Source organism: Rhinatrema bivittatum, chromosome 5, assembly GCF_901001135.1.
Source record: "Rhinatrema bivittatum chromosome 5, aRhiBiv1.1, whole genome shotgun sequence".
Lineage (NCBI taxonomy): Eukaryota > Metazoa > Chordata > Amphibia > Gymnophiona > Rhinatrematidae > Rhinatrema > Rhinatrema bivittatum.
Genome location: NC_042619.1, coordinates 221,785,176 through 221,807,212, shown reverse-complemented (window position 1 = coordinate 221,807,212; position 22,037 = coordinate 221,785,176). Strand labels below are relative to the sequence as shown.

At 45.5% G+C, this 22,037-nt stretch overlaps 1 protein-coding gene across 1 annotated transcript in view; it reads right to left on the bottom strand.

Moving 5' to 3' along the window:
- Window positions 1–937: 937 nt before the first annotated feature.
- Window positions 938–22,037, bottom strand: part of NHS (NHS actin remodeling regulator) — a 337,410-nt gene continuing 316,310 nt past the window's right edge. Inside the window, exons 7-9 of the mRNA XM_029603299.1 lie at window positions 13,612–16,563; window positions 13,121–13,247; window positions 938–2,116 (exon numbers count right to left, since the gene is read on the bottom strand). Coding sequence (XP_029459159.1) covers window positions 1,558–2,116; window positions 13,121–13,247; window positions 13,612–16,563 — 3,638 coding nt within the window. The 3' untranslated portion in view covers window positions 938–1,557. The remainder of the gene's footprint in view (window positions 2,117–13,120; window positions 13,248–13,611; window positions 16,564–22,037) is intronic.

The window sequence follows — 22,037 nt, the reverse complement described above, 5'->3', positions numbered from 1 at the left end:
GCTCGCCTGCAGTGCTGAAATGTAGCGCGGCACCCCCTGCCCCATCCCCTCCCACGATAGCTTAACTGTCCCTGCCGGGAGCGAGGGACCCATTTCCCCGCTCCCGGTACCTCCAGCACTGCTTTGAGAGAAGCAGCGCCGGAAGCAGGGCTAAAGTTATCTTGCCTAATATCGCTGGATATCTGTGTGAAATTTGGCACTAAACCCCTCCCCAGAAGGCCCTCTTTTTATCCAGCTAAATCACAGCCGACTGATGACTCATCCGGTATAACTTAGCCGGTTAGGTGTTTGAATATGCTAAAATTGCCATTTAAGTTATCCATCTAAATGGCTTTTGAATATGGACCTCAATACCTTTTAATTATTTCTTTTGACAGGAGTTGCTGCTAGGGAGAAATGCCTCTTTTGGGACTTGCATGCATATGTTTCTATTTTGCAAAATGTGCGCATACATTTTCTAAAAAAACAAACAAAAAACCCCCAAAAAACCTCCTTTTACAAATTAGCAGGTATAGCTTTGTGTGGGGGAGTTTTGCCGGGAAAATTTTCAAATTCATCTTCCTCAAGCAAGGGTTCGTTTTGTAATGTTTGTGGGCTGCTACATGCACGGCTTTCTGCACTATTCCCTGAATAGAGAGACAGAGAACCACGAGTGCAGAAAAGCCTTGACAATAAAATGTTACGTTTCCCAGTAACCCTCCACCCGAACCACAGCTGCACTCTGTCCCGGGCGTTTCCGCTTATTGTAAAACTTCATTGACATTTTCTCTGTGATCGATATTTTCAGGACTTCCCTATTTGAACTGTATTTAAAAAAAAAAAAAAAAAAAGATTTGAGGTTTCTGATCATAAATCTCAGTCTTCTGAGTGGACATGGATGTGTGGCCTGATATGAGAATGGTATTCACAGAATACAAGTCATATTTTTATCTCTGTCGGCTTTGCTAAACATAGTTTTATATTGTTTGCCTTTTTTTTTTTTTTAATCACCGTAAATCATTGGCCACCATGGCCCACTTTTTCCTGATAATTTTATTTACAAGCTTTATCAAAAATATGGTATTTACATATGCTTCTTAGTTTCTTTTTAAATCTCATATCATTTCATTTTAATGTACAAAAATACCAATTCTGAAGAGACAATCTCTTGTTTTTTTTCTTCTAGGGAAGCACTACAGTTGGGGGGGGGGGAGGTTAATATGTCTTAAATGGGCTACACTGAAAAGCATTTTTCTCTTGTCTATCTCTTTATGAAATCTTTTAAATCTATTAAGCCGAAAAAAGTAGGAAAAAAAATCCAAACAGATCTAAATGATAAATTCAGGAAACATAGTGTACTTTTCTATTTTAAGGAACGAAAAATAATAAATAGCTACACAATACTATATTCTTCTAGTTTTCCAGCATATTTTCTTAAACACAAACCTACAGATGCGTTTCTACTGCCCTGTGATTCATCAGCCACCCTGGAGTTTGTGTAATGATCATGTCCATTCCCAAGAACCCAAGTGGTTGCAAAGTACACGCATATTTCAGGCGTAGGAGCTCAGGGATAACCTAGGTTGAACTCTGAGAGGATCGGTCATCGTGGGGGCTGCCATCCGAGTTCTCGGTCTCCCCTTCGGAGATGGCCTGCATGGGCGTGCTGTAGAGCCGACAGCGCACGCTGTAACGACTGCTGCTGGCGGCAGGCGGAATCCGGGATCTCCCGACCCGCGAGGAAGCACCCTTGGAAGAGAACCCCTCCGCACTGACTCTAGGGGAGCAGGGGGAGAGGGGGGATAATGCGTCAGCAGCCGGCGATACTTGGATGGACTCGTCACAGCTCAGAGAGGAATCGGCAAGTAGCTCACTGGGAGATTTGGCCATAATTGGACTCTTCAGTATCTCCGTGGCTGACATTCGATAGCTAGAATCTGACCGACTGCCTTTCTTCAAAAGGAGTAGCTTAAACTCTTCGTTGGATGTATTGGACTTTTTGGCATTCCTGTATATAAGACCGGGAGACCTCTGAGTGCTTACTGATGCTCCCGGACTGCTCCCTGCTGAGGCTCTTAATCTGTTCCTTGCAGCTGCGTCTCCAGACTCTTTTCTTCCAAGTATTTTTCTTTTAGATCTATAAAAAAAAAAAAAAGAATCGATTAATAAACTGGGAACAATAAAGAAATTCTAGCTGACTATTCATGAGGGCAATTTTCAAAGATTTTCACACAGGTGAAAACACATTTACCCATGTAAAACATGTTCCTCAGTGTGAACAAAAGAACACGTGTGGTTGTTTCACAACCCCCAACCCCACGATTATCCCACTGATCCCTGGACCAGCTCCTCCCCAGCCAGCAAGAGACAGGAGCGGTTACCTGTATCTGCCTCCTCTGCCAGCCTGCATCAGTCTAGTGATTTAAACCGTGGTGCTGACCGATCTCACAAGAACACGGCTGATTCAAATCACGACACCAAACTTCGCTGGAGGAGTAGGCAGACGCGGGTAAGTGTTGCTTTTTCCCTTTGACGGGAGGATGGCAGGAAGGAGGGGGCCCAAGCATCGACTGCAGAATGTGAAGGAAGGGCCAGTGGCAGATCCCAGGCACCTGGAAGAGGAGCAGCAGTGGCACCAAGGATTCTCTTTCCTGCTCAATGGTGGCCTATCCCGGAGTGGCTGTGGGAGCCACAGCAGTGGTTGAGGAGCCCCTAGCACCTGCCTACTATTCTCCTGGCTGAGCAGGCGGTCACGGGTCTGGGTTTTGCAGGCTGTAGCAACTGACCGAAATTTCATTTGTTTGTCACGAAGAACCTCGCTTTCATTTAATGTCCAATTAATTATTGCTAGCATAATAAAATCAGCTCCCTGCACACCATGTACCGCTTACTCAGATTTCCATGCACTTCTTTCCATTAAAACTCGACTAACAAACTCATGACATTCACTTTCCCCAAACAAGTAAAGACAATTGAGAGAGGAAACTTTAGAAGGTAACTAAATGGAGATGGGCTGTTTTCACTTTGGTAATTTTCAGTCGGACATAAAATTAAATTATAGAACACAAGGAGATTCACAGGGGTGGGGGATGAGAACATGCAAGATTGTGCTGAGTAATCTACTAGAAAAGATCTTGCTTTGTCTAATTGTGGATTACCATGTGTAGAGGTAGTTTTAAGGCAAATAGAAGAACATTGAAATCGTCGGTTCAGTGTGCTGCAGCAGTCAAAAAAGCAAACAGAATGTTGGGAATTATTAGAAAGGGAATGGTGAATAAAACGGAAAATGTCATAATGCCTCTGTATCGCTCCATGGTGAGACCGCACCTTGAATACTGTGTACAATTCTGGTCGCCGCATCTCAAAAAAGATATAATTGCAATGGAGAAGGTACAGAGAAGGGTTACCAAAATGATAAAGGGGATGGAACAGCTCCCCTATGAGGAAAGACTAAAGAGGTTAGGACTTTTCAGCTTGGAGAAGAGATGGCTGAGGGAGGATATGATAGAGATGTTTAAAATCATGAGAGGTCTAGAACGGGTAGATGTGAATCGGTTATTTACTCTTTCAGATAATAGAATGACTAGGGGGCACTCCTTGAAGTTAGCATGGGGCACATTTAAAACTAATCGGAGAAAGTTCTTTTTCACTCAATGCACAATTAAACTCTGGAATTTGTTGCCAGAGGATGTGGTTAGTGCAGTTAGTATAGCTATGTTTAAAAACGGATTGGATAAGTTCTTGGAGGAGAAGTCCATTACCTGCTATTAAGTTGACTTAGAAAATAGCCACTGCCATTAGCAATAGTAACATGGGATAGACTTAGTTTTTGACACTTGCCAGGTTCTTATGGCCTGGATTGGCCACTGTTGGAAACAGGATGCTGGGCTTGATGGACCCTTGGTCTGACCCAGTATGGCATGTTCTCATGTTCTTAATGGCCCTCTGGTCTTCTAGCAACTTAACCAACTATATAAACAATGGGAGGCTTAGGGCCAACAATTTTCTGAATCTACAGTTAATTTTGCATTGAAACAGCAATAAAAGTTATGAGGATAACATTCAGATAACTCCATGTGGCCCCCCCCCCCACCCCCATATACGTACAAATAAGGCTGAGCGGAGATCTACTATAGTTTTTGTAACCTGCAAGTATCAGTTATGTGCAAATTGTAAAATATGTCTCCCCTCCACCCCCAACATAGAAAGTGCGTACACTTCCTATCTATTTTATAATGCATGGAAAAAACAGAACTTGCTCGCATCAAACCCTGATTTATACACGGAAGTTTGTATATTTTAAAACATGCATGCGTAATTGAAATCACCGGTTTGCATATACTTCCAAGCAGCTCACCCAGTCCTTCTCCAGGTCATCGAGACCCTACTAGTTCTTCACGCTGAATTCACCCCAGTTCCCCTAGACCTCCCACCTTACAAAAGCAGACAAGTCTGATATCTATTGCGCTAGATAATTAGCAAATGTAAAATTGTGCGGATAAGTTGCCTAACGTATTCATGGAAATCACTTAGAAAATAGTAATTTACATGCGCAACTTTTGGCCACTCCCAGGAATTCCACTAGACTGCTCCTTTTTTGCATAGGTAAATGTGTACGCCAAACCAAAAACATGCATGTATTTGTAATGCTTATAAAACAGCATGTATGTGAGCACAAGTTCCATATGTAAATATATGTTAATTTTACGCATGCAACGCCTTTCAAAATTTACTCCTATGTGTTATATCTGCAGAACAGTTGGCAAAATTGGCGAAAGGCAGCTAAACAATACCATCATGCAGGAACTGAGGCTAAGAAAAAGAATTTTCTAAGGCCATTTCTGCAACTGCTTCGAAGTCTAGAGAATTCTTTTTAGTGATCAATAAGTTCTTGGGAAAATGTGAGGAATATTTTGTCTAATGCCAAAGAGAGCAGAGTTGCTTACCTGTAACAGGTGTTCTATTAGGACAGCAGGATGGGTGACATCATCAGATGGAGTCCGGCACGGAAAACTTGTCAAAGTTTCTAGAACTTTGCCTAGGCACACTGAGCATGCCCAGCATGCCACTGTCGACGCATCCACGAGGTCCCTGTTCAGTCTCGTAATATAGAATTCACAAAAAAATAAAATAACAAGTCATTAGAAACCCAACTCGTGGGGTGGTGGGCGGGTTTCCTGAGGACTAACATCCTGCTGTCCTAGGAGGACACCTGTTACAGGTAAGCAACTCTGCTTTCTCCTGGGACAAGCAGGATGGTAGTCCTCACATGGGGGTGAATACCTAGCTACAGGCTGCTCCCATATGTACCAGGGACACACAGCACTTAACTAGGTGCCAACGGGTACAACAAACGTGCTGGTGGCACAAAGGGAGCCAGCCTGAACACAAACAAGGGGCACAAGGTCGGAAGAGTTGGGTTTAATTACTGAAAAGATCCTGCAGGACCGACTGACCGAAATGGCTGTCACGTCAACCTTCTCTGACCAAGCAGTAGTGTGAAGCAAAGATGTAGAGGGAACTCCAGGTTGCAGCTCTGCAAATTTCATCCACGAGGACCTCATGCAAGTGGGCACCGAAGCCACAATGGCACGAATGGAATGAGCCTTGACATGGCCACTCAGCTGTAGACCTGCTTGCACGTAGCAGAAAGAGATGCAGTCTGCAAGCCAGTTAGACAAGGTCTGCTTGGATACAGCAACTCCCAATCTATTTTTGTCGAAAGAAATGAAGAGTTGCGTAGACTGTCTGTGGCCTGCTGTTTGCTCCAGACAGAACGCTAAGACCCTCTTGCAATCTAGGCTGTGCACAGTTTACTCATCCCGGTGCGAATGAGGCGTAGGAAAGAAGGTTGGTAAAACGATGGACTGATTTAAGGTGGAAATCAGTCACAACCTTTGGTAGGAACTTAGGGTGTGTGCAGAGAACCACCTGATCATGGAGGAACTTTGAGTAGGGTGGATACGACACCAACGCCCGAGGTTCACTGACCCTGCATGCCGAGGTGACTGCTACCAAGAAAATTACATTCCAGGTCAGGTACTTCAGGTCACAAGAGCGCAAAGGTTCAAAGGGAGCCTTCATCAGGTGGGCCAAGACCACATTGAGGTCCCAGGACACTGCAGGGGGCCTGAGGGGAGGTTTCAGCTGGAGTAGGCCCTGCATGAAAAAACCCACATCAGGCTATACCGAGAAAGGTGATCCATCCACTCCTCTAATCGCACTGAGATGCACACTCACAGAGAAGGTCTTTAAGCTAGTGTCTGAGAGGTGCAGCAGGTAATCTAACAGCTTGGAGGTGGAGCACTTCAACCGGTTCAACTTGTGGCTGTCACAACACACCGAAAATCTCTCTCACTTCAGGCCATAAGACTTCCTAGTGGAAGGCTTCCTGGACTCCAGCAGGACCAAAGATACTCCCTCTGAGAGATTCAGGGGCTGCAAGGTCACCCTTTCAACATCCAAGCCGTAAGGGACAAGACCTGGAGGTTGGAATAGCGCAGCCTCCCCTGATCTTACATTATGAGGTCCGGGGATGTTCCTGCAAGAGTGGAAACCAGATCTGTCGGGGCCAATAAGGCACGATGAGAATCATGGTCCCCCGGTCCTGCTGGAGCTTCAGGAGAGTCTTGGAGACCAGAGGAAGCAGAGGATAGGCTTACAAGAGGCCCTTGCCCCAGTAGTGGGCAAAAGCATCTGATGCCATCCTGCCATTCCCCCTGGTCAAGAAGCATATCTAACCTACCTTCTTGTTGCAGGGGGGAAGCAAAGAGGTCCACGTCCAGAGTCCTCCAACAATGGAAGATCTGGTCCGCTACCTCCTGCTTCAGGGACCACTTATGTGGTCGGAAGGAATGACTTAGGCCGTCCGCCAGCACATTCTCTTGTCCCGGCAGGTATCTGGTTCGGAGAAGGATGTTCTGGGATAGAGCCCATGACCAGATCTGGACTGCCTCCTGACAAAGGAGGAATGATCCCATTCCACCCTGCTTGTTGAGGTACCACATGGCTATCTGACTGTCGGTCTGGATGAGCACGACCTTGCCGGCCAGTTGATCCCAAAATGCCCAAAGGGCATAGCAGACTGCCTGCAGCTCCAGGAAAGTGATCTGGCACCTCAGCTCCCAAGCTGACTAGCAACCCTGGGTGTGAAGATCCCCCACATGTGCTCCCCAACCCAAGTGGGAAGCATCTGTGGTGAGCACCAACCTGCGTGGGGGAAACCTAGAATGGAACCCCCCACCTCCAGATTAGGAAGAGACACCCACAACGACAGAGAGTCTCAGAGCAGTGTGGTGACTTAAATGCGTGCCCAAAGGTCCTGAGTGGCCTGGCACCACTGAGACCATAGGGTCCATGGCGCCCTGCGCATGTGAAGGCAAGCAAAGAGGGTAACATGGACAGTTGCTGCCATGTACCCCAGCAAGCGCAACATGATGTGCACCAAGATCTGGCAACTCCGCAAGATCATCCCTGCCAAAGAAGCCAAGCTGATTGCTTGATCCCTGGGCAAAAACACCTGGGCTTGAGTTGTGTCGAACCTGGCACCTATAAAGTTCTGGTACAGGGATGGGACCAGTTGGGACTTGGGGTAATTGATTAAAAACCTCCAAGGCCTCCAAGATTCAAATGGTGGCCTGCAAGGAGTGCAGCGCTCCCTGCCTGGAGGTGCCCTTGATGAGCCAGTCATCCAGATAGGGAAAAACCTGCACTTGCTGCCTTCACAGATGCGCAGCCACTGCCACAAGGGCATGGACGCCAGTCCGAAGGGCAGCACTCTGTACTGAAAATGGGCTCACCCACCACAAAGCGGAGGTACCGCCGGTGGGCACGGGCAATCCCTATGTGAGCATAGACATCTTGTAGATCGAGGGAACAAAGCCAGTTTCCCTGGTGCAGGAGGGGAATAAGGGCACCCAGCGAGACCACCCTGAACGTCTCCCGCATGAGGTTTCAAGGTCCTCAAATCCAATATCAGGTGAGGGCCTCCCGTTCTCTTCGGGATGAGGAAATACCTGGAGTAGAAGCCGCTTCCCCGCTGACCAGGAGGAATGGGTTAGATCACTCTAGCCATAGTGAGGGCGAAAAGCTCCTTGAGAAGTATTTCCCAATCCCTGGAAGCCTTCCAAGAGGGACACGGGGAGAGTGCAGCGGGATCTCCTGGAAATGCAACTGTATTCCTGGCAGATGATGGAGAGGACCCACCAATCCAAGGTGATGGTGCTCCAATGGTCCGTGAAGGATGTTAGCCGACCTCTGACCGGAGGGCCCACCACTAGCGACTGGCTTAAACTCCCTCGCAGCCAGTCAAAAGCCCATGGCAGGAGTCTGCTGCGGTGCTGGCTGGGTTCTAGGGACATGCTGTTGCCTAGGACGAGACCTCACTCCGAGCCTCTGAGGTCATGCCCTACCTGCCAGACGATAGTACTTCCTCGGTTTGTAGAATGGTCATCTAGGTCCCTGCCAAGAGAATTTTTTGCCCGAGGACGGAGGGTCCAAGGTGCTAGCCGATAGAGGCTGCAAAGTCTCATGATGATCTTTGAGTTATGCTACTGCCTCCTTGATTTTGTCACCGAAGAGATTCTCTCCAGTACAAGGCAGGTCAGCAATATGGTCTTGTACTTCAGGCTGGAGATCAGAGGCCCTCAGCCAGGCCATATGAAGAGCCCCAATACCCTCCGCAGGCGCCCTGGCCACTGTCTCAAAGACATCATATGTGGACCGAACTTTATGTTTGTCGCATTACAATCCCTGTTGCACAACTTTTATTGAGGGAGGTGGTCTACCAAATCCTGTGCCTGTTTCCAGAGATTTCTGGAATATTGACCCATATATAATTGGTAGCAAGCAATGTGGGCTGCCAACATACAGCCCTGGAAGACCTTGCGGCCCAGGGCATATAGGGTCTTGTGCTTACGGCCTGGGGGAGCACAGGCATGGGTGCAAGACCTTTTCGCTTTTGTAAGAGCGGACTCCACTACCACAGACTGGTGTGGAAGGTGGCACTTCTCAAAACCGGTAGATGGCAGCACCAGGTACACTGCATTGGTCTTCCTGTTTACCGGAGGGACTGAGATGGGATGTTCACAAAACCTGCCAATCAAGTCCTTTAAGATATCATGAACTGGGACAGCAACTACTTCCTTAAGAGCGTCCACAAACTGAAGGATCTCCAGCATCTTATTACTGGAGTCTTCCTCTGTGATAAGCTGGAAGGGGACCAATTCCGCCACCGCCCTTACAAAACCTGCTTATGTCAGGGCCTCTGGAGAGGAGCGGCATCTTTCCTCTGGAGGAGAAGGTTCCAAAGGCAGGCCCCACGGAGTCCTCAGAGGAAGAGATGGAAGGCTCATCCTCCCATGGATTGTACAGGGCATCAACCTCACTCCCTGGTGACACCGGTGGGAAAGCCTGAAGCATGGTCCTGGGCCGGGGCACTGATAGCCCTGCAGGCACCAACGGCTTTGAAGGCCCCGGTAACCCGAGGCTCGGTGGCCACAGAATCGGTCGGGGGATGCATCATCGGAGCCAATGGTCCTTCCTCATCGGAGGCAGGAGCGGATTGGCCTTTCGGGGCTTCGGGCATGCCCCGGTGGGCCGGTCACCCCAATCACGTGACAGGTGTTGCTCGCAGCCACCAGCAGCAGCCATCCGCCTAAGTGTTGCTTTTGTATTTTCGCCACGGCACCAGCCCCGGTTTCATGGGAACGACAGCAGTGTAGGTGGAGGCTGGCAACTGCGGCTGGGCCTTTTCTTCTTCCCACACCTGCCCCCTGGCCTGGAACAGGAAGTGACGTGCAGTGGGGGGGGGCGCGAAGAAGAAAGCCATGCCACATGAAAAAATAGCGGCGGCCCTGAGCAAAATCAGAAGCAGCCAGAAATCGGCACAGGAGACAGCAGAATTAGCCTCCTGTGGCCGATAGGAATTTTCTTTCTTGGCATGCGAGGACTAGAGGAGGAGGCTGCTGCAGCTACCGTTTGTGCTTGGGGGTGGGGGCAGGAAATGAGAGAGAGAGAGAGAAAGAGAGAGACAGCCAGCTTGTCTGTAAGTGAGAGAATGTATGTGTCATTGAGAATGTGCATGTGTAACTGTGAGTGAGAGCAGTTGATTGAGATCATCTATGTAAATTGTGTGAGAGAGAGCATGCATGTGATTGAGAGAAACTGGTCAGAGAGGTGGTGTGTGTGTGTGTGTGTGTATAGGAGAGACAATAGAAGTGACTGGTCAGGGAGATGACTGGAGTGTGTGTGTGTGTGTAAGAGAAAAACTGATCAGGAGATGATTGGTGCGTGAGAAACAGAAACTGGTACGTGTGTGTGAGAGAAAGAAAGTGATTATGGGAATGAGAAGCCTGTGCATGTGGCGAGAGTTAGCATAGGACCATGTCCATCAAAGACCCCCCATGAGGTCTGCGTCTTGTGCCTGGGGGCCTCGCATGATGTGCGCGGCTCTTCTTTTTATGCTCAGATGACCCCCAAAGGTCGTCAAGCACGTCTGGATAAGATGGGCAGATTGTTTGGTGCCAGGAAGTCTGATTCCTCGGCCTCTGTGTTGGGGGCATCGACACCTCATGGCAAGGAAGACCCTGGAGGTATTGGTCCTTTCTTGTCCTCTCCCTCGCCAATTCCCCAACTGGAGATAGGTGCTGGGGATCGGACCCTGGGTGGATGCTTGGATAGTGGCATTCTGGACATGCTCAGAGTGCGCCTAGCTAGAAACTTTGACATAAAGTTTTCCATACCAGGCTTCATTTGATGAAGTCACACACATGTGAGGATTACCATCCTGCTTGACCTAGGAGAATAGGGAATTTGCTGATTATTTTGTTAAGACCAGTAATTTGAATGATAAATTGACCAAGGACCTGTTGTTTGATTTAGATGGGATTTACCTGGGGTTAGATGATCAGGGCAAAATGGTGGAAAATCAAGGTTTGAGTGTTTTGGAATACTCAGGGATTTATTTTTTTTTTTACTTTAAACATCTTTAGTAGGTTAAGTCTACTTTCTGTATTTTAGGTACATGCCCAGCTAGTTTGATGAAGCTCTTATCAGATGCAGGGTTGAAATATCTACTATAGGTTATTAATACTCTCCATCGAGGAAGAATTATACCAATTATTCTCTGTAAATAAATAATTACTTCCCTGTTGAAGAAAGCTAATCTTGATGGTTGGTACTATAACAGCTATTGGCTGGTGGTTTCCACTTCTTTTTTGGCAAAGCTTTTAGAAAAATAACAGGAATTCCGCAATTAACATTATTTGGAGGAAGGGGCGGTACTGGACTCATGTTGGGGGGATTTTGGAAGGGACATAGTATGGAAACCATATTGGTTTCAGTTATGGATGATATGTTGAATAGGGTAGATAGGGCGGAATTAACTACCATAACGGAGCGGTTGAAACAGAATAGGTTGGTGTTGAATTCGGCTAAGCCAGAGGTACTTTGAATAGGGAAAAGCAAATATAATTAGGCCATGTCAGGATGTTAAGGTGGAATTTGTGAAGTTGTCTATGATGGAGAAGGTGAGAAAACTGGAAATGATTTTTGATGCGCAGTTAAAAGGGCAAGCTCGGGTGTCTAAAGTGATTCAGTTGGTATGTACTAAGTTAAAAATATTGCAGAAATTGTGTCCTTGCTTTGAAATGAATGATTTTAAATTAGTTGCACATTCATTAATAGTATCATATTTAGATTATTGTAATGGGCTATTGTTGGTATTTCCCCAAAGTTTGATTCATAGGTTGCAAATAGCCCAAAATGTGCTTGCAAGAACAGCGTTAGGCTGATCTATGAGAACCTCTGTAAAGGGGATGCTGAGTTCTTTGCTCTGGCTCCCAACAGGGAACCGAGCTCAGTTCAACATGCTGATGTTGGTTTTTAAAATTTTGAGAGGTGTGGGCCCAAGGTATCTCATGACAAGGTGGAGAGGTATCAACCTAGTAGACATCTACGTTCCAGTCACCGTTTGTGTTTAAAGATTCCATCGTTTAAAATGGTGAGGGGGGGTTACGGATTTCAGCTAGGGCTTTTTCAGTGGTTGCTCCCACCACAAGGTGGAGAGCCAACAAAAATGAAACTATTTATAGTTTTGCAAGAATGAAAGACGGCTGTTTGCTGAACTTGCTTCAAGGAAAATAAATAGGTTTTCTATATTGGTTGCTATTAGATGGGAGGATATGAAGAATAACAGATGGTTGGATAGAAATGCTGTTTTTAAGATTTCACTGTTATATTGTATTTGGTTTTAAACTGATTATAAACCATTTAGATTGGTCTTTGACCATAAGGCAATACATAAAAATTTTAAATAAATAAATGATAACAAATTAAGATTAAAATTCCCATACATTCTGCTCAGCAAGATGGGTAGGGCTACAATTGCTGCTCTGTGCAGTTTACCCCTATGCCTTTCTGTTTAGGGTTGTATCTGCTGCTCCATGCAGGTTACCCCCATGCAGAAATGTTACTACAAAAGTTACCACAGGTTACTTCATTTCTATCCTTTAGCCACTGGGGATCCTCTGAGTTTATCCCCACACCCTTTTGAATTCCATTACTATTCTTGTCTTCACCATCTCTTCTGAGTGGGCATTCCATGCATCTACCACCCTTTCTGCAAAAGAAACAGATGGTAGATGCATGGCATGGCCTCCTGGAAGAGACAGCAGGAGGGAGGAGGCTCAAGGATGGATCACAGGATGGAGAGCAAGGACAATGGCAGTTCACAGGCACCTGGAGGAGCAGCAATGGCGCCCCGATCCGCTCTCCTGTTCAGCGGTATCATATTCCGGAGTGGCTGCGAGAGCCAGAGCCCTGACTTTAGGATACTGTTATGTTGCTGTTCACTATGTATAAAATCTAGCCGTACATAAATATATATTTCTCAATCCCAATACACGACAGTATGCTTACTATTAAGCAATGCTGTCTAATTTATTGTGAAATCCAACCCAGTCTGTTCACCTGTAGTTACAGCCTCTGCTTGCATGTTGGCGCTCCTTTCATCCTTGGGGGGGGTGGGGTTAAATGGCTCTGCATAATTTCCCATTTAGAGGCCAGTCCCTGCCAGGACCTCTTTTTTTTTTTATTTATAATCCTAAACAATAACACACAGTGGGTCTAGAGTTTATCTCACCTATGGATGACAGCAAATAGATCTTCAGTAGTGCGGGGTTTGTTGGGAGACACAAAGACATCATCTGCTTCAGCCTGAGAATCTTCACTCAATGGTGAAATCAAAGAATCATCGCTCGGAGAAGATTCTTTAATAGAAAGCAGCCATGTAAGTCAGGGACATCATATTTTACCAAACAAGTCTTGATGCTTTTCATATGGCAAGGGAGGGTGGAGAATACTTGGGAATACTTACTTTCCAATCATTTTGGCCCTTTATGAGTATGTTCATTTTGAGAACAGGGACACATAAGAGATCAACTGTATGGTTCCAGTTCTCAGAACCATTTTATATTTGTGGTCCTGAGTGCTAAATAACTTCTACCAATGAACAAATCAAAACATACTGTCCTGAAATTACATCGAATTTATAATATTTTTCTTCTCTTTTCAAAAAAAATTACCTATAGTACTACAAATTGCACTGTACTGATGGAGTAGCTGAGAACTTACCTTTCCAAGAGGCCTCATCCACACCATCCTGCATTTCCTGGGTCTCTTCTGCTCTGCTACTGTCAGAGGCACTTTTGGTTGGAATACCTGATGCAATGTAATTTTCCTGCTTGGAATATTTTTCACTGAGTGAATTTACAGTTGAGATCTCTGATTCATAATTAATAATATTCCCAGGCACTTCTTCATCTTGGTTACTCAAGTCAAGTTGGCTGTTCAGCTGATCAGGAACTTCTGATACACATTCTTGTGAATCAGGCTGGGATGTGACTCTGTTGATTGGTTCTGACTTGGGTAGTTGTGCATGACCCACAGGCAACTCTTGCAAAATCAGCACATTCTCAGGGCCCTCATTCTGTCCTGTTTTTTTATATGATATCTCAATGTCATAATCACTTGTAGCATCTGAGTCTTTTTTAGGCCCTTCCATAAAGGGGTCAGAGTTTATTCTTAATGCTGTTTCCTGAAGGAGATCGTCACCTGTGGGTATTTGGTCTTTTATAGTTTTAACTTCTAAAATAACCTTATTGGCTGGGATTACAGTTTCATGGTTGTATGTATTTTTCCCATTGAAAATGAAACTTTTTTCTGAAAGATGATGATCAGGGCTTGCTTCAACTGGAGAACAGTCAATATAGGGCAGCATGTCCTCCTCTATGGAGTACTGGCGTGATAGTGGCTGGTTAGCTACAGGCAGCTTAATTTTGCTTGGAGGAAAGGCATCGGCTGTTAGTGTGGATTCTTGTGTGTGGTGATCATGTATGTCATTTTCTTTTTGCTTTGTTTCCTTATGTTTGATGACTGATCGGAGGTGAACAGATTTCAGAACTGATGGTGTGATAGCAAGGGTGGGAGGAGGGACAGAATTATTTGCATCCCCAGCTGTGTTCTGTTTAGTATGACTAAGAGCATGCAACTGAGATCTGTGTGAAAATGGTCTAATCATAACACTATGAAGAGCACTTAGGTCAAGGTGGGTAGGAGGTATAACTGGAAGTTCTAGATCTTTGCTTAAGGATAAGTTTCCAGTCTTCAGAGAGGACTGCTGAAGTGAAGACTTCCTTTCTGGTACTTTTGGTTTTCTCTTACTGCCCCCTGGGGATAAAGGCCCAGAGAAGAAAGCTGTTGGAAAAGATGAGGTGGGTGTTTCCGATTGACTAGAATACCCACTGGATGGTGATGCTAAACCAGCCATCTTTTCTGGGGATGCCAACTTAAACTCATTCTCAACAGAAGGAAGGGATGGAGTGGTGGCTCTCGATCCAGATTGCGACGTCTGTGATTCAGAACTTTCAGGAGACTTGGTGCATTCTATGACTGTAGTACCCGTAGCAGTGCTTGAATTTGATAATGACCTGTAAGGATCGTTAGATTTCAAGTCATTTAGAAGCCAGAGATCTGCATAGTGAATTTGTTCAGCACCTTCGTCTTTAAACTGAGTATCCTTCAAACTACCATTGCACTGGTTAGCCCAGGACATTTCCTGTTGGCAAGACAGACTCGAGTTTTCCACACTGGAAGGTGTATTTGAAAATTCAAGTGGCAGCTTCATACTCCTGGAAGCATGAAGCACTTGCTGCCCACTGCTTATCTTTGGTTCTTTCTTCTCAGGAACATCTGTACGCTTTTCAGATTTCCTCAAAGATGAACTGCGTTTTGGTGGGGCTGGCTTTGCCTTTGGTTTTCTAAAAGAGAAACTTTGTCTTCCCTGCCTTCTGTTTACATAATCCTGCCAAATGCAGTCTGTCAGACTAGACGCAGTATCTGGATTCTGGCCCCTTTCAGACCCTGCATAGTTACACACATAATTCTTATTACCATTAAGACCACAGTCGAAGTGCATGGAGGTATAGTATCCTTCAGTATCCACAGAAAAGTGAGAGCCAGTGTCTGCTTTTTCTGAAGGACTCTTTTCCAGAAAACTATCGTATGTGGCCATACTCGTAAAACTTGGGCAATCCAAGCTATTGGCCTTTGAACATTCAGGGCTGAAATCCTGACGGCATGATGCATCATGACGATGGTGAAGGTAGTTCCATTCGCTATCACTTGTGTTACTGTTAGGGTCATCAAATAAATCTACTGTAGAGGTAAAGGAGCTTGCCCTGTGACCTCTGGCCTTATCCATTTGATCATTGTCATACTGCTCTGTGATAAAGACATTGGAATCTTCATTAGCGTGAGGAACAGTATTCAAGGATAACTCTGAGTCACAGTGTGAAGAGCTAGTCAGTGGGGGAGAGGCAGTGGGCAGAATGGTTTCCGATGTCTGGGAGGGACAATTTGAGCTACTTCCACTCCAGTTCCCACTGGAGGATTGATGGTCATCTTTTTGATCCATGTGACTGCTTAAAAGGACTCCTGTAGTGGAAATTGAGTGAATAGGGCTTCCAAAGGTATCAGAGTTTGAAGAAATCTCACAGCTTCCAGAATCTGCCATCCTTGACAGCCTTGATCTGCCTCTTTCACTCAAGGTATGCTCTGGGCTATGGAGGTGCTTAGAACAGGTTAAACCTACAGGCTGGTGATCTTGTGAACCCTGGCTAGTGATGGTGTCCTCGCTTTTCTTTAGGACCCTCTCTGGGCTTGGCAAAAAGAGTTCTGGTTCATAGGTCGAAGTTTTAGCACCAAGACTGTGACCAACGTCACTGACTCTAGCACCTTCTCTAGGAAGACTGCGTGATCGAATGCGGCTGGTCACCGCAGTAGTAAACATTGGGTCACCGCCGCTTGCCAAATCTACAATGTTGCTGGCTGAATGAGAGAGGGAGGATATCACACCCTGGCCTCTCTGGGATCTGATTCTTCTCCTGGATGGGGCTGCAATGAGAATCTCCTCAGTTTGGCACTCTGAGTCCCTGGTACCAGATCTCCTGCCAACAGAACTAGAGAATTCTGGATCTGCATGGACTATCACATTTCGTTCTCTTGTGACTGGTGACTCATCAGAATCTAGAATGCAAATGAAAACAAATGAGATGAACTTTTAGCATTCCAAGCAAGCTACAATTACAAATGCACCCACACCTACCTACCTAAGTGCACTGCTCAATTCTAGTAGTTGCTATCTATGTAGATTCTATGTTAAAACATACCATATCTAACTTCACTATAAAGATTTCAAATAAGTTGCTTTTATTTACATATTGATGTATGAACATTAACTAAAAAATATTATTAAAATGAATACATCTAAACCATAAAAGCTAAGTAAGTGTGACTGAATATCAATCAATATGGCCAACTGCAGAATATATTAGTGATCAAGGTGAAGATTATGGGACCATTTTATTGTGTCTAACTAGTCAGGTTAATCAGCACAACATGCATCATTTTTTATTTTAAAGTTGGGCTGCTGCTGCATTAGGACAGCAGCCCAGCATTGTTCCAGAAATATTTGGACTGGAGGACTTCTGCCCACAAAAGGCTTCACTTGTAGGGACTTCCTCCTGTGACTGGCTGTTGTGTCGGGGCTGTGATAGCACAATATACACTACAACAGGCTGGAGCAGAAATTGCTGAAGCAATGCACAGAGGTGTAGAGCTACTGCATCCTTTGAGAAATTGCCTTCTGTAAAGAACTTCAAAGTAGAACTTCCATGCTTTTTCCTCAAACTATATTTCTGCTTACTTAGCCCCAGTATAAATATAAATCCCTTTTTCAAAACATTAATCAAGAGTTAGTAATGAACATGAGAAGAGCACAGTTCCTCACAGTAATCTGTGCTGGTCTACACTGCATGAAATAAATATTGTACATGCACTCTTGACTTAGTTGTGATGTAAATAATTATAACTACCAAAATAATATTCAGTTTGACAGAGTGCCCCATGACAGACATTAAAACATCATGGGATAGGAGGCAGTGTCCTATTGTGAATTGGTAATTGGCTAAAAGATAGGAAGCAGAAGATAGGACTAGTCAGTTTTCCAAATGGAGAAAGGTTAATGGTGGAGTGCCCAGGGGATCTATACTGGGACCGGTGCTTTTTAATCTATGAGGTCCATATTCAGCCACTGCACAGCTTTTCTGGTTAGCTGATTATACATAACTAGTGCTGTATATTTAGCTGTGCAGCCATGCCGCCGAACATACCCAGCTATCAAACAGGGTCATTTATCAAAACGCGATGGGTCATTATCGCGACGTTACCATTTAAATGAGGGAAAGGGGAGGGGTTAGAGCGGAGGTTGGGCAGGGGTAAAAAAATTTGCATGCAGTACCGCTGCTGCCGATAATGTTTTACACATTTTCGCTGGCAGCAGCACTGGAAATAACACCACCTTTTGCAGTGGCGCTATGGGAGCGATAATGTGCGGCACAGCCGCAACCGCAGCAGGTAAAAACGCACCACCATGATGCGGCGCGCTGCATGCTATCACCCCCCACCCCCCCGCCTCTTTTCTGGCCGCAGCTCATCATTCTCTAAGTCTTTTAAATGCTTTCTGTTAATTACTCAACAAAATAAAACTATTTATTGTTTCACTTTTGTTTGATTTTAAAATTTGTAGCTGTTATGGACCAGATAACCCGAGCAATACTGAGCAGTTTTTGCTAGTATATTTATAAATGGTCTGGAAACGGGAGCGATGAGTGAGGATATCAAATTTGCAGAGGACACAAAAGTTATTTAAAGTTGCTAAAACATCAGTGGATTGCGAGGAACTGCAGAAGGACCTTGTGAGATTAGGATACTGGACAACTGAATGGCAGATGAAATTTAATGTGAAAAAGTGCAATGCACATAGGGAAAAAATATCCCAGTGACAGGTTTATGTATTGGGATTCACTATCCAGGAAAAGGACCTTGGAGTCCTTGTGGGCAATACATTGAAACCCTCGGCTCAGTGTTTACTGGTGATCAAAAAAGCAAACACAATGTTAGTAGTGATCGGAAAAATAATTTATTTAAAATGTATTTATAAAACGCTTTATCGATTTAAATAAGTTGTCCAAGGCCATGTACAACAATCAAATAAAACAATCAAAACATCCAACATCTGCAATACAAATAAGTTAAAAATAAAATTCAGAATAGCTCAGCCATGGTGTGAGTGCACCTTGAGTACTGTGTGCGCAATTCTGGTCGCCACCACCCCCCCGCCTCCAGAAAGACATTGTGCAACTACAAAAGGTGCAGAGAAGGGCGACAGGAATGATAAAGGGGATGAAGCATCTCTCCTATGATGAGGGCTCTTCAGCTTGGAAAAGAGACGCTGAGAGGGGATGTGAAAGAAATTTATTAAAAAAATGCAAAGGTGGATTGGTTAAAAAAAAAGGACGGTTACCAGATTTAAAACAAATCAGAGAAAATACTTTTTCGCTCCATGCACAATCAAGCTGTAGAATCTGATGCCAGAGGACATACTCAAAGCAAGTAACACAGCGGGGTTTAAAAGAGGTCTGGCTACGTTCCTGAAGGACAAATCCATAAAACATTATAAGACAGGTAAAGAAAGCTACTGCTATCCCTGGGAGTGAATAACAAGAAAAAGACCTGCTTTTTGGGATCTGGCAGGTACTTTTGACCCGTCCTCACCTCTGTCAGAAACAGGATGCTGGGCTCGATGGACCTGGGTCTGACCTGGCTTGGCATTTCTCATGTTCTTAAACTGTGAGCTGACATAATAGCTTAGCTAACATAAGAAGCGCCATGCCGGATAGGACTAAGGCCCATCGAGTCCAACATCCCGATTCCTACAGTAAGTAGCCATCCCAAAAAGTAGATCTGATTTCTTGATGCTCACTCCCAGCAATAAGCACTAAGGGGGTCATTTTCTAAAGGGATCACACGCGAAAAGGGACTTTTCGCATACGAAAAGTCCCTTTTCGCGTGCAATAGCTAATTCGGGGCGGAGTCCGCTCCGGAAGGGGAGGAGTCGGGGCCGATGCCGGCAAAATTGAGCATCAACTGTCAAACCCACTGACAGCCGCCGCTCTTGTCCAAAAAGAGGCGCTAGGGACGTGCTAGTGTCCCTGGCGCCTCTTTTTACCACAAGCCCTAATTTAAATAAATTAATCTACTGAATCGCGGGCACAGGGGAGTGGCCTGGGCACTTGCCCACTCTCCTGCGATTTTTACTGTATCAGCCTGTATGTTTGGAAAACACTAAGGGGCGGATTTTAAAAGCCCTGCTCGCGTAAATCCGCCCGGATTTATGCAAGCAGGGCCTTGCGTGCCGGTGCGCCTATGTTCCATAGGCCTACCGGCGCACGCAGAGCCCCGGGACTCGCGTAAGTCCCGGGGTTTTTCGAGGGGGGCGTGTCGGATCGGCGCGGCATTTTGGGGGCGGGACGCGGCGTTTCGGGGGCAGGCCCGGGGGCGTGGTTTCGGCACGGGGCGGTCCGGGGGCGTGGCCGCACCCTCCGGAACCGCCCCCAGGTCCCGTCTCGGCGCGCTAGAGGCCCGCTGGCGCGCAGGGATTTACTTCTCCCTCCGGGAGGCGTAAATCCCCCTACAAAGGTAGGGGGAGGGTCTAGATAGGGCCAGGGGGGTGGGTTAGATAGAGGAAGGGAGGGGAAGGTGAGGGGAGGGCGAAAGCAAGTTCCCTCCGAGGCCGCTCCGATTTCGGAGCGGCCTTGGAGGGAATGGCGGCAGGCTGCGCGGCTCGCGCGCCGGCTACACAAAATTGGCAGCCTTGCGCGCGCCGATCCAGGATTTTAGCAGCTACGCGCGTATCTACTAAAATCCAGCGTACTTTTGTTTGCGCCTGATGCGCCAACAAAAGTATGCTAAGGCGCGCTTTTTGAAAATCTACCCCTAAGTGAATCGAATAATCAATATATTTTTTTCAACGGGCTACAATTTTCCACTGATTGTTGGGGGACGTGAGTTTTCTTTGTGATTGGTTGGCTGAGACATTTAAAACACGTGCTGTGGAAAGTAGATTACGGCTCGCCATTCTGAGGTTGTGAGGATTTTTCCCGAGTGCAGAAAGTGTTTCATTTTGAAGATTTTCAATATTGATCTCCTCCTTTTAATTCTGATATTTGTTTCTACTTCATCAGATTTAGAGAGTAGCCCCTCATACAGGCATTGGATTACTGCCAAAACATTGCAAATTTGGGCATTTGTGCTGACCAGCGATTTTTCATTATAAAGTTTGAATGCTGGGGATCCAAATTTGGATCTAAACAAGGACTTGGAATACGGCGAATATCTTTCTCACGACTGCACGTAAGAAAGGAGATAAGTGAAATCTATATTTTTACAAAAAAATAATTTGCATATTAAAAATTTGTAAATTAAAAATAAAAATAAAAGAGAGAGAGAGAGAGAGAGATCAGTCACACGCTGGTGTAAGCCACATGGCCTATGTAAGGAGGTGGTAGTGGAAGGTTTGGTAAATGATTACAATAGACCTAAGAGCCAGAGTGATGGCTACCTCTGTACCACATGATACCAGCTGCCTAAACATTTTTTATTAGTGTAATAATTTTTCACAAGTTCCTTGAGGTTTAGTGCTTTTTTCAACTGCATCAACTATGGTACCTCCATCCCTTCTTTGATGGCCCTGCCTTCACCACAGCCATCTGAGCCCAGGAGCTTTCCCACTTGGAATAGTGCAACTCGCTTTACATTGAGCTACCAAACTAAACCGACACCTGCAACTCATTCAAAACATAACAGCTCAAATGCTGCAAAATACAAGTACATTTGAAAGGATCGCTCCCATCCTAAAATGGCTGCACTGGCTTTTAATACTCCACTGAGCCAAATACAAAATAGCCTTTAAGGCACTGTTCCCTCCAAGCTGCACGCACGCGTGGTCACACACAGCTTTTACCTCCCCCTCCCTCCCCCGCGCAGGAATCAGATTGGGCACGGATAAACCAGACCCCCTGCCCAATCCGATCAGTGGCATCACATGTGAGAGCCCGTGTGTGTATGTGTGGCTGGGTGACAGCCTGGTGTGTGACTGCCAGTGTGTGGGTGTGGATGGAGGGAGGAAGGGAAGAAGACAGGTGGAGAAAGAAAAAAAAGAGACCCTATAAAAGGCATTGGGAAAAGAGCAAGAAAGGGAATGTGGAAAAAAAAAAAAGTCTGGGACCAATTGATTAGAAAAATAAGATCAGACAACAAAGGTAAAAAAAAAAAAAAAGCATTTTGATTTTTTACTGATAGGCATATGTTCTCTTTGGGAATGTGCATTACATATTTGTATTTTGTTCCTTCTTCAGTAATCCACTGTTCAGTCTGGTTTCTTGGGCTTTCCATTTTATTTTTGTCCGCATGTTTCTGTTTCTAATTTGTAGTCCCTTATTCTGTATTAGGTAAGGGTCTGTCTGCATTCTGCGTGTGTACCTGAGGTGCAGTATTTCTGCTGGCATGTAGGGCTTTGTTCTGTTAACCCGAGTGGGTGGTGAATTGGTGTTCTAGGGCATGGTATAATATTTGTATTGCTGCCGTGTCATAGATAAGGC